At 37.7% G+C, this 11,881-nt stretch overlaps 1 protein-coding gene across 2 annotated transcripts in view; it reads right to left on the reverse strand.

The window, feature by feature from the left end:
• Positions 1-3,630: 3,630 nt before the first annotated feature.
• NPY (neuropeptide Y) overlaps positions 3,631-11,881 on the reverse strand; it is an 18,628-nt gene continuing 10,377 nt past the window's right edge. For both annotated transcript variants that reach the window (XM_006027039.3, XM_006027040.3), the window contains 2 exons: positions 7,397-7,477; positions 3,631-4,005 (listed from right to left, as the gene is read on the reverse strand). In XM_006027039.3, the coding sequence (XP_006027101.1) occupies positions 3,981-4,005; positions 7,397-7,477 (106 nt within the window). In that variant the 3' untranslated portion in view covers positions 3,631-3,980. The remainder of the gene's footprint in view (positions 4,006-7,396; positions 7,478-11,881) is intronic.

Below are 11,881 nucleotides of genomic sequence, written 5' to 3' on the forward strand. Positions count from 1 at the left end.
TTTTGCCAGTTTTCATATTTTATCGTGAGTCTCTTGCTATTCAATTTTCCTCTTACACCTCAGCCTCCTTGAGTTTTCAATCTCAGCTTTTGGATTTTTTGAACTAACATCTTGTTATGAATAGAGGAGAAAAAACATGAACCATAAAGGCTCAAGAAACCAAGGCAAATGAAAAGGAGCCAACATTTAATATTTTGCTATTACCTCATGCTTTGGGGTAGCGTGACTTGCTTTTGAATGTTGTGGCTTAAGAAACTTAAAGCAGGAAGTACACAAGGAATGGAAGTTTAGTTCCATAGATAAAAATTGCTCAATACTGTGTTTGCTCTGGACAAACCACAAGAAGATTTAGAAAGAAAATTCCAGACCTGTATCAATGTGTGTTTGGGTATACTCATGCACACACACACTTTTTGTATATATTCTATACCAGGTTGATTGCTTTGCTGCTACCAACCATTTCTCATTAAAACAATTAGGTAAACAAATGCAACCACTTAGAAATTTATTCAGCTTTTCTACACAGGTGTCTGTTCCCTAAAATGAAGAAAATTCATATAATTGAGAGGAACTGCACAGAGTATGCAATTTGTGCATATTCTTCTTCTGTAACCTTTCTTTTCTCTAGTAAGACATATGTATGAAAGATAATGGGAGGCAGCTTTAGTATGACAAATATAAAAGTGGTTTGACTCAGGCCAATCTCATCTAATTATCATCCCACAATCAGTAATGTATATAGCATACATGATGCATATACAAAATTCTAACACAATATATGTCTTCTTAAATTCAGTTTTTGTAAGGAATGCATTATAGCAAAGTCTAGAGTCTAAACTAATGAAGTGAAAATATAGCTGTTGAAAACATAATTTGCTGATTAAAATGAAATTCAGGTGTTTTCTTTAAATGAAAACTATTTTCATTCTATTAAAGTAAACATGACATATAACAGCTGGCAAATATTGAGAAGCAGCAGAATGTTAATACTTCTCAAATACATCCAGAGTGTACTTTGAAAGATCACCCACTCAAATGTATTTGTGCTTTCCTACTATTACAACATTTGGGAAACAGGTGTGAAGTATATAGTAAATCCAACTTTCAAACATGTTCATTCACACAGTACATATGCAATGATTGCTAATGTTCAAATACTAAAGAACATGGAATCTGTGTTACCCTCTATGAAGTGCCTAAAATTACTCAAGTGACTATTGACAATTTTGAATACTTAGGGCTAGATATAATGAAAGATTTATATACCTAGAATCATAAAAACTTAGGGTTGGAAGGGACCTCAGGAGACCATCTAGTCCAACCTCCTGCTCAAAGCAGGATCATCCCCAACTAGATCATCCCAGCCAAGGCTCTGTCTAGCTGGGTATTAAAAATCTCCAAGGATGGAGATTCCACAACCTCTCTGGGTAACCTGTTCCAGTGCTTTACTACCCTCCTAGTGAGAAAGTTTTTCCTAATATCCAACCTAAATTTCCCTTGCTATGACTTGAGACCATTCTTCCTTGTTTTGTTCTCTCACTGAGAACAGTCTACTAGCTCCAATTGTAGGTGCTGCATTACCCTTAGCCCCTGGCGTGGAGTCCTAAATTCAGAACTGGGCACCTCACATCCCTCTGCAGCATGTGAAGAGAATTAAGCACCTCAAAATGGGATTTAAAAAAAAGAGTGCTGGGTGAGAAGCCACTTAGAGCTAATCAATAGGGAACCTCAAGGACAGGGCTGTGTTTGAACTCCTACCTCTCTTCTGACCTTTGGCTTGTGACTCAGGGTTGCAAAGGAGGCATATCCATCCACTCAAGAACTAGAACCTGAAGTCCTTCACCAAAGGAAAACACCTACAAGTATTTTTTGAAAGAACAGAGCAGGGATCACTCTTTTAAAAATTCAGCTGCAAGGAGGACCCGCCTGCCTTTTACATACTGGCCTAATGGATGGGACACAGGTTCTATTACCTCCTTGAGTTTGTATGGATTGGAACCCACATATCCCATGAGACTGCCCAAATCTCCAGGTAGCAACCTCTGCCCCTCCTGTTGAAGCTGGACCACTGTTAAGAAAGGAATGCATGAGTCAAAAGGCCAGGAAGAGCAAGCTCAAGCAACCATCTCACCCTAACTCAGTGGTCAGACTCCCAGGTGAATAGAGTGAGTTACAAGTTCTGGCCCCCAGCCTTAGGTTTATTTCTAGTTTTTTATCCAGTTACTCTTTAACATAATACATGAACACCTAGGGGATACATACTACAACCCCTGACTTCCTGCTTCCATGCTGAGTGTCCCAGCCACTAGCCTACAGAGTCAAGCTCCCACTTGCTTATTTCCCTTCTGGCCTAATACACCTTACATTCTTGCTGTACAATGGCCTAACTTCAACAGGAGGCTGGAGGGTGCTCCCATCCAGCCTTTTCATTAGACTGGTGGTTATAGCACATGCCTGTAGAGGAGAATGTGAAGGAAAATGTGATTTGGCATCCTTGCAGCCTAAAAAGAGCCTAGGAATCTTCTTCCTACTTCCTGAGCAAGTGCTCTAAACCACTGTGTTCTTACATAAAAGCCAGGCAACAATAGTTGCTCCTATTGCCATACTTTTAAATGCAAGTGGCTGTGGCTGCTTTGTGTTGTGCTGAACTCAATGCTATCAGGATGCACTTGACACACAGAGCATACCTAGTAGATTGGACTCCCTTCAGGAGACAAAGCACTGCTCTGCCTAGTTCTGGATCCCGATGAGACTTAAGCACAAGGTAGGCATCTAGTTATTTAGATCAAGGTAGCTCTGCACACAGGGGAAAAAAGGCAGAAAGGCAAGCATCTAGGGAAGTCCCAAGTTAAAAGAGGCACTGAGTGCATTTAGATACTTCCAGAGTTAGGCAACCTTTGAGCAGGGATTTTTAAATTACAATTTTGGATCTGAAGTACACCTGTTTTTGCATCTCCTGCTGATGTCAATGAGGGAACAACATACTGAATATGTTCTTATTAAGTTGTTTTGAATTAAAATCTGATGGCTCTTCCCAGCTCATAATGCCTCAAGAACTTCCCCTCAAGGGTAATGGGAATTTCACAATGTAATAATGGAAGAATGGTCTCTAAAAAAGTATCACTGCTGGTATATCTGATTAAGGTTCTCTTTGTTCTTAGAAAAAAGGAAAGGTTGCATGGGACGAAAGCCTCCTAATGCATGTGGTGCAGTTACACAGGACTTTGTCAGCAGCAGTTGATTCCACATGCTTACCAATGAAAAGTAGATACAATGTACTTCTTTCTACTACAAATACTTCTAATTATATTCGTATGTTATTTGGAAGTGACATTAATCCTTCCCACTTTGAATGTAACCAAAACAAAAAGGTTATATTTAAAGTTAAAACTCTGAATCTGTCATGAGGTTTTTAGCAGAACTAATAGTCCATAGAACTTCTTTGTATTTTGAAAATGCTATTAAATTTATTACTTGCACAGACCAATATATTAATGTTTGCGTATGAGGATTATAAGAAAAAACAGTATTCAGGCCACTTTATTTTTCCTAAATCATGTAGCGTATAATGAATGTTATGAAACTTAAATAACTTTGTATTAATCAAAATGGTAAAGTTGACTTAAAGACTTAAGTAAAAGTTGTCATTATCTAACTTGTTGCAACAATTACTGTAATATTTGTGAAATTATTACTGTGCGTGCTACTTTAGACTGCAGGGAGGTTGTAGTTCGATTTTAATAGTTTAAAACAAATCTTTACCAGTAACAGTGTCATTGTTTTTCATTTAGTATGTTACATTTTGGAATGCACAAATAATTTATTTAAATAAATGTATATACAAGTATGACGACAGAAAACTTTACAGAATTCAGTACAATGACTGCATGCACTGAGGAATGTTAAACTCCAATTTATCTTAGAGCAATGAAATATGGATTGAAAACTAGCAAAAGGCTGACGATGCATTGTAATTTCCATCACCACATAGAAGGGTCTTCAAACCTGTAACACATATTATGGATTAAAAACACATTAAATATGTTAGGAAGTCTTTTTTAAAGGCTTATGGCTAGAATCAAATAGATATTTAGCTAACTAGTGATATTTAACATTTAAAAATTATAGAAGTTCTCACTTCAATGAAACCGACAGATCACATTTTTACTGTGATCTTTGAATATTGCAGTGCTCAGCTTCCATGAAAATATATGGAAACCAGATTATTAAATCCACACCCATAAGTATAAAAATGCACCCTGCAGTGCTGTTGCTGCTTTGATGCTGCGACTTTTTAGCACTAAAACTCATTGCTGAATAATATTACATGAATAGATAACACTTACTGCATGTCTCCTAGAATACAATGCCATGTTAAGATATAAATGTATTAGGAGACATTTTAGCTCTTTCTAAGCAATAAGACTGACATTTTTCAAAAGGGGAGCTAGCAAAAGTAGTTAAGCTATACAGCTCCTTTCCCACAACGTAGTTTCTTCAAAAATTCAACCTGAAGTAAGAGCAATAACTACAAAAGTTTTACAGTGGGCATTACAGTTCAATATTTTAGCAAATTTTTAAACATGACAAGTAAATTCTGAGGAAAGAATTTCACCTTTCATATTCATGTATGTAGATATTTGTCCTCTGTGCATATGGAAGGATATAACTGAGACAGACTGTACACATACTTCATGATCTACAAGATGAAAACCAGGGCACTTGCACAAGATTTTAACAAGGGAGCTATTCATATAATAATCAATATTTCCCTTTATTCCCTTGAACGTTTACTTCCAACTGCTCTGGGACGTTTTCTGTTTTGATGGCCATATATTCACAGTTTTAATTCAAGACACTCATTTCTACTTTTGTGAGTAAGGGGATTTAGGCCCCTACGTGTAATTCTATTTTACCTTACTATTCTACCTGAAAAACAGTTCATATAAAAGTTGGATGAATTTTTTTTTCCTTCCCACTTTTGGAGTTTCTGGGGTTTTGTTTGTTTGTGTGATAATAGAACAGATGGCATTAATGAAATTTTAGGGACTTGAACATAGTGGGATAGGATCACTTAGACACCTAATAAGTAGACAAGGATCTCACCTTCTCATTGTTATCTAGCAAGAATGTGGGCACCAACAGTGACCCAGCTTGTCTGAATGCCATTCAGCTGTTTGTAACACTACATCAATTTGGTGAAAAAGATGGTTTGTACGCAAGTCATGAAATGTGGCCAACTACTATAGATACACCCACAGGAAATTCTGTTTATTGTCTAACTGGCAGCATGTACATCTGTTTATTAAATATATCCATAATTATATTGCTTCAAGCCTACAACTACTTCTAAGCAGCTTTAAATGTTTTATTAACATTGGATCTTGCTTTATCTTTCTGTTGTTATTTATAAGATCCTATCCAAGGGTTTAAAACTAAGATCTCTTCCTTCCAGTTCTTCCACTTCAAGGGCATGCAGATTTATTATTTTGTTCATTGGTTTTAGGCTATCAGCATAGATCTATTATGCTTATATGTATTATAAATAGAGCATTGTAGCACTTGTGAGGGGGTAGGGAAGAGCTATACAGAGAACTAGACTATTCTACTTACAATGCTCCTTGGATAATTAGCACCGAGAATCACTAATATTTCACTACAGTTTAGAGGATATATAAATGAGTATACATTAAAATGAGTGGGCATAAACATCTGCACATACGCTACCACTAGGTGCCCTTCATCATCATAATCATAATGTGATACTGTCACTCCGAAGAAAATATTTTCCTGTACTTGGGTGACTGTCCCTGAAGTCTACTGAATGAACAACTGAGATTGATATAATGTGGCAGGTCACGGAGAGCTTCCTAGACTGGGCTCATGTTACATGTATACTTAACATTAGACAGGTGAATATTCTTCTTGATCTTGGTCATATTGACTTATGCAGCACAACTGGTTTTAGACTTTTGGTTAGGGGGTATATTTGCATCTTATATATCAGTGGTTTTCAACCTTTTTTCATTTGCAAACCCCTAGAAATTTTTGATGGGGTGCAGACCCCTGTGTAAATTTCGAATGGAGGTGCGGACACCTTTGAATTCTAAGTGTGGGCATTTACATACTTTTCATTGATCATAGTAATCTTTCACGGATCCCTTAGACATAGCCTGCAGATCTCCATGGGTCCAGAGACCACAAGTCGAAAACTACTGCTACACACTAGTGACATGGCTACTGTAAAAACAGTTTATTTCTACAACAGAAGTGTTATCAACAAGTTTTTCAAAAGGACCAGTCAAAGTTTACATACTGTATATTCTTAACAAGTATTAAGATCACAGGAAAATAAGATTGGAAAGGATCCTCTAGGGAAAAAACATATTTCCCATCCAAAAAAAAAAAAAAAATTAACTGAATTGAGGGAAAAATATAATTTTTCAAGACTGTTAAATTTCAGCCATTATTGCAATAGCATATTTTATACCTTGCATACAAAATCACCTAAATGAACATAGGCAGAGAGGCTGAAATTCATCCCTGTGAAGAGTGACAGCAGTATTGCAGCCATGAAGTACCACTTTTCCCTCAGAAATCAAGTTCAAAAGGGATTACAAGACATGCCTAGACTTTCTAGTGGTCCTCTGCATCCATAATATCATTTTGTAGCTATTAACATTATACTGATATCATTAGTTAAAAATTTAAATCAAATCAACTACAATGGTGTTTTGAATGGTGTCATGAGAAATTAAGACACAAATCATGGGCTTTCAGATTTTTGATTGGCAAAAGTAAAAATGCATAACTTACAATCTTGTTATCTTTTTCATGTAGGCTCAACACTCATGAAAAATGTAATTTTTTAAAGATAGTTGCAGTACGTAATCTCCATGCAGATTAATATTGTTTGTTTTCCTACTGAAAACTATTGTTAAGGGAAGCCAGGACTTCCGAAAGTAGAAGTATAATTAAAATCAACAATTAACAGGGAAATACTGTATGCCTCAAATTGTTCCTTGCGTTTCAGAATAAAGACAGATCGCTGTGACAAGTAAGGGTGGAATTCTGTGCATTTACAAACATTCTTCCCTTCTTTTAATACCAAGTACTGGTCACTGCCAAAAGTATTGAACTACATTAGATTTGAACCAGAGGTCTGATTTACCATGGCATCTCCTATGTTTCTAGGCAGCTTGTGTGTTGTGTGTGGTTTTTTGTTTTTGTTTGTTTTAATAGTGGAACATTTTTAATAAAACAGACATTAAAATACAGTATTTTAACGGTTGCTGCTTACATCTTTTCAGCCTATGGAAAACATTTATGAATATTAAATTAAATTGTTATATTTAAATTTGAAATAAAAATTATTAAAAAATACTTCTATACGTACCTAGATCGAGGAATATTTTCTGTGCTTTCTCTCAACAAAAGATCAGAAATCAGCGTTTCTGGGCTTGATCTCTTTCCGTATCTATTGAATAAAGAAAACACTATTTTTTCATGTCTCTTGCAGATCTTTACTGAGAAATCATATAGAGCAGAAGACTGCTTCAGCAAACATCTTGGTTGAATACAGTTTGGTTGTATGAGAACATCTCTCTTTCAGCATCACACTAGCTAGAAGTATAAATATGTTGAGTGACGAAACCATAAAAAGGTGCATCTACACTGCTCAAGAGAGCTCTCAGGGATGGCTGTTCTAGAGCTGCCTCACCGCCCCCATTTCCCAGCCCCCAACAGTTGCATGTTGGGCTTCAACCTGGCTATAGGGTATCTGCCTATGGTTGCTATTGGGATCTCTATGGGCTTCAGAATGGCCCCTGAAGTTGACCCCAGAGCAACTTCACCATCTTTTCAGCTTTGGCAGATAGGAGGGGAAGTAGGTAGCCATGGTATGGCATCCTTCCACAAGATCACCATGGAAGAAGTGTAAACATGCCCAGAAAGACTCCTTACAAAGAGGGTTTTCCATAATTACCTTCTATATGCTACATAATGAAATCTGGACATTCGTAACATTTCTTTATGTGATAGGATTGATTAATAATCTAAACCAGCTGAAATTTTCAATCTTTTTAGACTCAAGGCACCTCCCATTAGATTCAAAGCACCTCTTGGAAAATGCCAGCCCTTAATTTTCAGTCACTTCCTTACTACAGGAAAATAATAAAGTATTGTTTTCTGTAAAAGAACTGAGAGAGACCACAATAGGTCAGAGTGTTTTTAGCACTATGGATTCCAATTTGAAATCTCTGGGTATATTTTGTGAATCGTGTTTGCATACTTGTTATTACTGTTAGGTGTGCAAACATGATTCACAAAATGGCACCTGAAGCACCCTTAAAAGGATCTCAAAGCACCCGAGTGTGCCATGGCATCTTACTGATGTGTGCATGTGAGAGGGGGACAGCATGACATCATATCCATGGTATATAATCCTTTCCTGCAAATTCAATAATAAAAAAAGTATTCAATTCCTAGGTGCCCAACAGTAAAGTGCATTACAGGCACTTTTTCAGTTTTTCAGAAGTTGCTATGCATCAACCTTTTTAAAATCAGTTCTCCTTAAGTTCTTTCTGGCTCCCAAAAATTGAGTTACCCAAAATCACTAGTAATTTTTTTAAAACTTGGCCATGGCATGTGTGTTTGCTGTTTTAATTTTTCTTTTTTTAATCATCATGTCTTTTCAGTACCACAGTATGGACAATTGTCATCTGGCTCAACCTTCATTCAATGTATATGACAAATGTTTTCTATTTCTGCATTTGAAAAGATGTGAAGAACCAATTATTTAGTAGTTAATAGGAAAAAACAAATGCAAATCCTGTTGCTCATGAAGTAACTGGCCCTCCCTTTCCCTGTCCTGACAGCAGTAGCAATCATGACCAATCAACTTGACAGGTTCTCCATCACTGCAAGGAATCATTAGATTAACACAATTAATGATAACCACAAGAGAATGCTTCCATTGCTGAAAAGGAATAAGATCACAGTTTATGATTTGGCTGCACACCTGGCTGAAATCGTAAATGTAAATGGTATAGGCAAATACTTTCTATGTGCATGGTACAAAAATCCAGGTCCCACTGCAGTCAAATGCAGATAGAATATTCAGTGAGGTAAGGACTTCGTCCATTGCCCATAAGGTGGTTCTTCTCTTCTACATTGCAGAAAATAAAACTTTCTAAAAAAATTCTTGATATGATTTATATGTTGATTTTCACTGTATATGTAAACACTTGGCTTGTTGTCATTATATTTAAATGACTGGATCTCTTTTCATTGTCTTAGTCATTTTAGAATGTTATCCATACTTCAGAAAGAAAACAGTATCAGTTTCAAGGTTTCAAAGCAAATTTCTAGATATAAATGAATTGAAAATGAATATCTGAAAAGAACCAGTCATACATAGTGAAATGCTATTAGAGTAATGCAATCAAGCATGATGCTGAATCAAATGCCTTATGCTTCATCAACACAAGTCTTTGTTTCTAGTTGCCTACTCCAATTAATATGGATGTGACCATGGCCTCAACTAAGGAAGAATCTAATTCTCCTCATTAAAAGGATTTGTTTTTAAAGAAACTGATCTAACAAATTTAAAATGCCATCCAGCAGCCCAGAGTCTGACAAAAGTAAAACTGACCTTGATGAGCATTTTTTTCTGATTAAGGACTAGAGGGTATCACTTGCTAAAAAAAGATACATGGGTCAGATGAGAAGGAAGATACTTACTTGATACACACAGGCCCTGGACAGATGAACAGTTTACATAGATATATTTAGCATTAGCATGTATTTAGAAAGAGTGGAATGACAATTCAAACCCCTAAATCAGGAGAACTTCACACAGTCCAATGGACTAAAAGAATTTAGGGTAAAACTCTACCAGTATAAGTTACATTAGTTTAGGTTTGGTCTGTCTACATCCATCCTGGGGTAGCCATTTGCAAAGGCAAACAGGCTACTGAATGTTTTTCTGCTGCCTAATGGTGAAGAGCAGCAATAACTGCCTGCAATTAGATTCACCCTAGAATTGCTGCCCATTCTGGCTCTTATAGAACTTGCGCAAATATAGGAAACCAAAGTAAACCACTCCAGGGTATACGTTTATCTGTCCTGGGCCACAACCTCCCGACTCCCATTCTGAGGTACACAGAGTTTGTTTATTTCCTAGCCAAGGCTACACCATCACGGAAGGTGCTGTTGCAACTACATCAAACCAAAAGAATCAGTCCACTTGGGAAAAAAAGGACTACAGAAGTTAGCTCCTCTACTGTTAAACATTTGAGCCTCAAGTATTTCCCATCATTCCTGTTGTTTAGGAGACCCCCTCCTCATTGTACTAGAACAAAGACAAGAAAAAACAACTGCAAACCAGGACTGAACACAAAAGAATCAGTTGCCACTGGAGAAAATCCATCGTAAAGTCTTTATGCCACAGGAGAGTATCTTTTCCTCCTACCTGTGTGACAATTCAGATACATTAGAATTAAAATAGTTCAACTTATTATTCACTAGTTGGAAAATATTTGAATGGTCTCTTTCCTAAGGCCTTAAAAAACAAGGCAACACTGGTCAGTACTGTTTGGTAGTCAGTTAGAGACATTAAAGCCCAGGAGGTTTTCATAAGACACAACTCCAGTTGAAATCACATGGATTTGAGGGTACACGTAATTTGCTAGGAGTGTCTCAAGTTGGGCAACAAAAGCCTCTTTTGGAAATGTGGGCCTGATTATTCAAATCCTACTGGACAGAAAATAAGAGCGCTCTTGGTCTGTTGCAGGTGTTCAGAACATTGCAAGGCCAGGTCCTCACTATAAAAAAGGGTCTACATGTAATAAAAGCTTTTTTCACATTGACTATTTTGATAGAGTGTGAAACTGAAATAATCTGGTATTACTGGAAACCCATATTATCTAAACTGGTTCAGACATATCTAACCCTACAGCCCACCCCAAACACACACAAGCACCCCTCCAGAACACCTTAAATCAGAGATTCTTCCAGTGGAGACACAGAAAAGCTGCACATGCAAGGGCAATTTGTGATATGGCTATAGGCAGCCTAAGGGATAAAAGACGGCAATGATCACCTATAAGGGAAATGAAAGTGGGAAGGGAAAGGTTAGGAATAGGAAGTTGCAGATAGCATTAAGTGGCAGGGTGATTCCAGGTAGCAATGTAACTGCTCATAAGTAGCAGGTGCTTCAAAGGGAACACAGGAGCTGAAAGGATGAGACAAGGACCCAAGGGTAACAGAAACATTGGAGGAAACAAAAAGCAATCCCAGAGAGAGGTGCAATGGAGAAGGACTCTGTCTGCAAATGGTGGGGGCAGCAGGTATGGATAGCACTAAACCCTTAGAGGGACAACAAAAGACCTTGGTTAGGGCAGCATAGTACAAAGTCACTGGCATAGGCCAGTCAGTCTCACCTCCATCCTTTCCAAAGTCTTTGAAAAAATTATCAAGGCTCACATTTGTGAGAGCCCGGCAGGACAAATTATGCTGAGGGGAAACCAGCACAGGTTCATGGCAGGCAGATCGTGCCTGACCAATCTAGTCTCTTTTTATGACCAGGTTACGAAACGCCTGGACACAGGAGGAGGGGTGGATGTCGTATACTTAGACTTCAGGAAGGCCTTCGATACGGTATCCCACCCCGTACTGGTGAACAAGTTAAGAGGCTGTGACTTGGATGACTACACAGTCCGGTGGGTGGCGAATTGGCTGGAGGGTCGCACCCAGAGAGTCGTGGTGGATGGGTCGGCTTCGACCTGGAAGGGTGTGGGCAGTGGGGTCCCGCAGGGCTCGGTCCTTGGACCGATACTCTTTAATGTCTTCATCAGTGACTTGGACGAGGGAGTGAAATGTA

This window comes from Alligator sinensis, unplaced genomic scaffold, assembly GCF_000455745.1.
Source record: "Alligator sinensis unplaced genomic scaffold, ASM45574v1 scaffold978_1, whole genome shotgun sequence".
Classification (NCBI taxonomy): domain Eukaryota; kingdom Metazoa; phylum Chordata; order Crocodylia; family Alligatoridae; genus Alligator; species Alligator sinensis.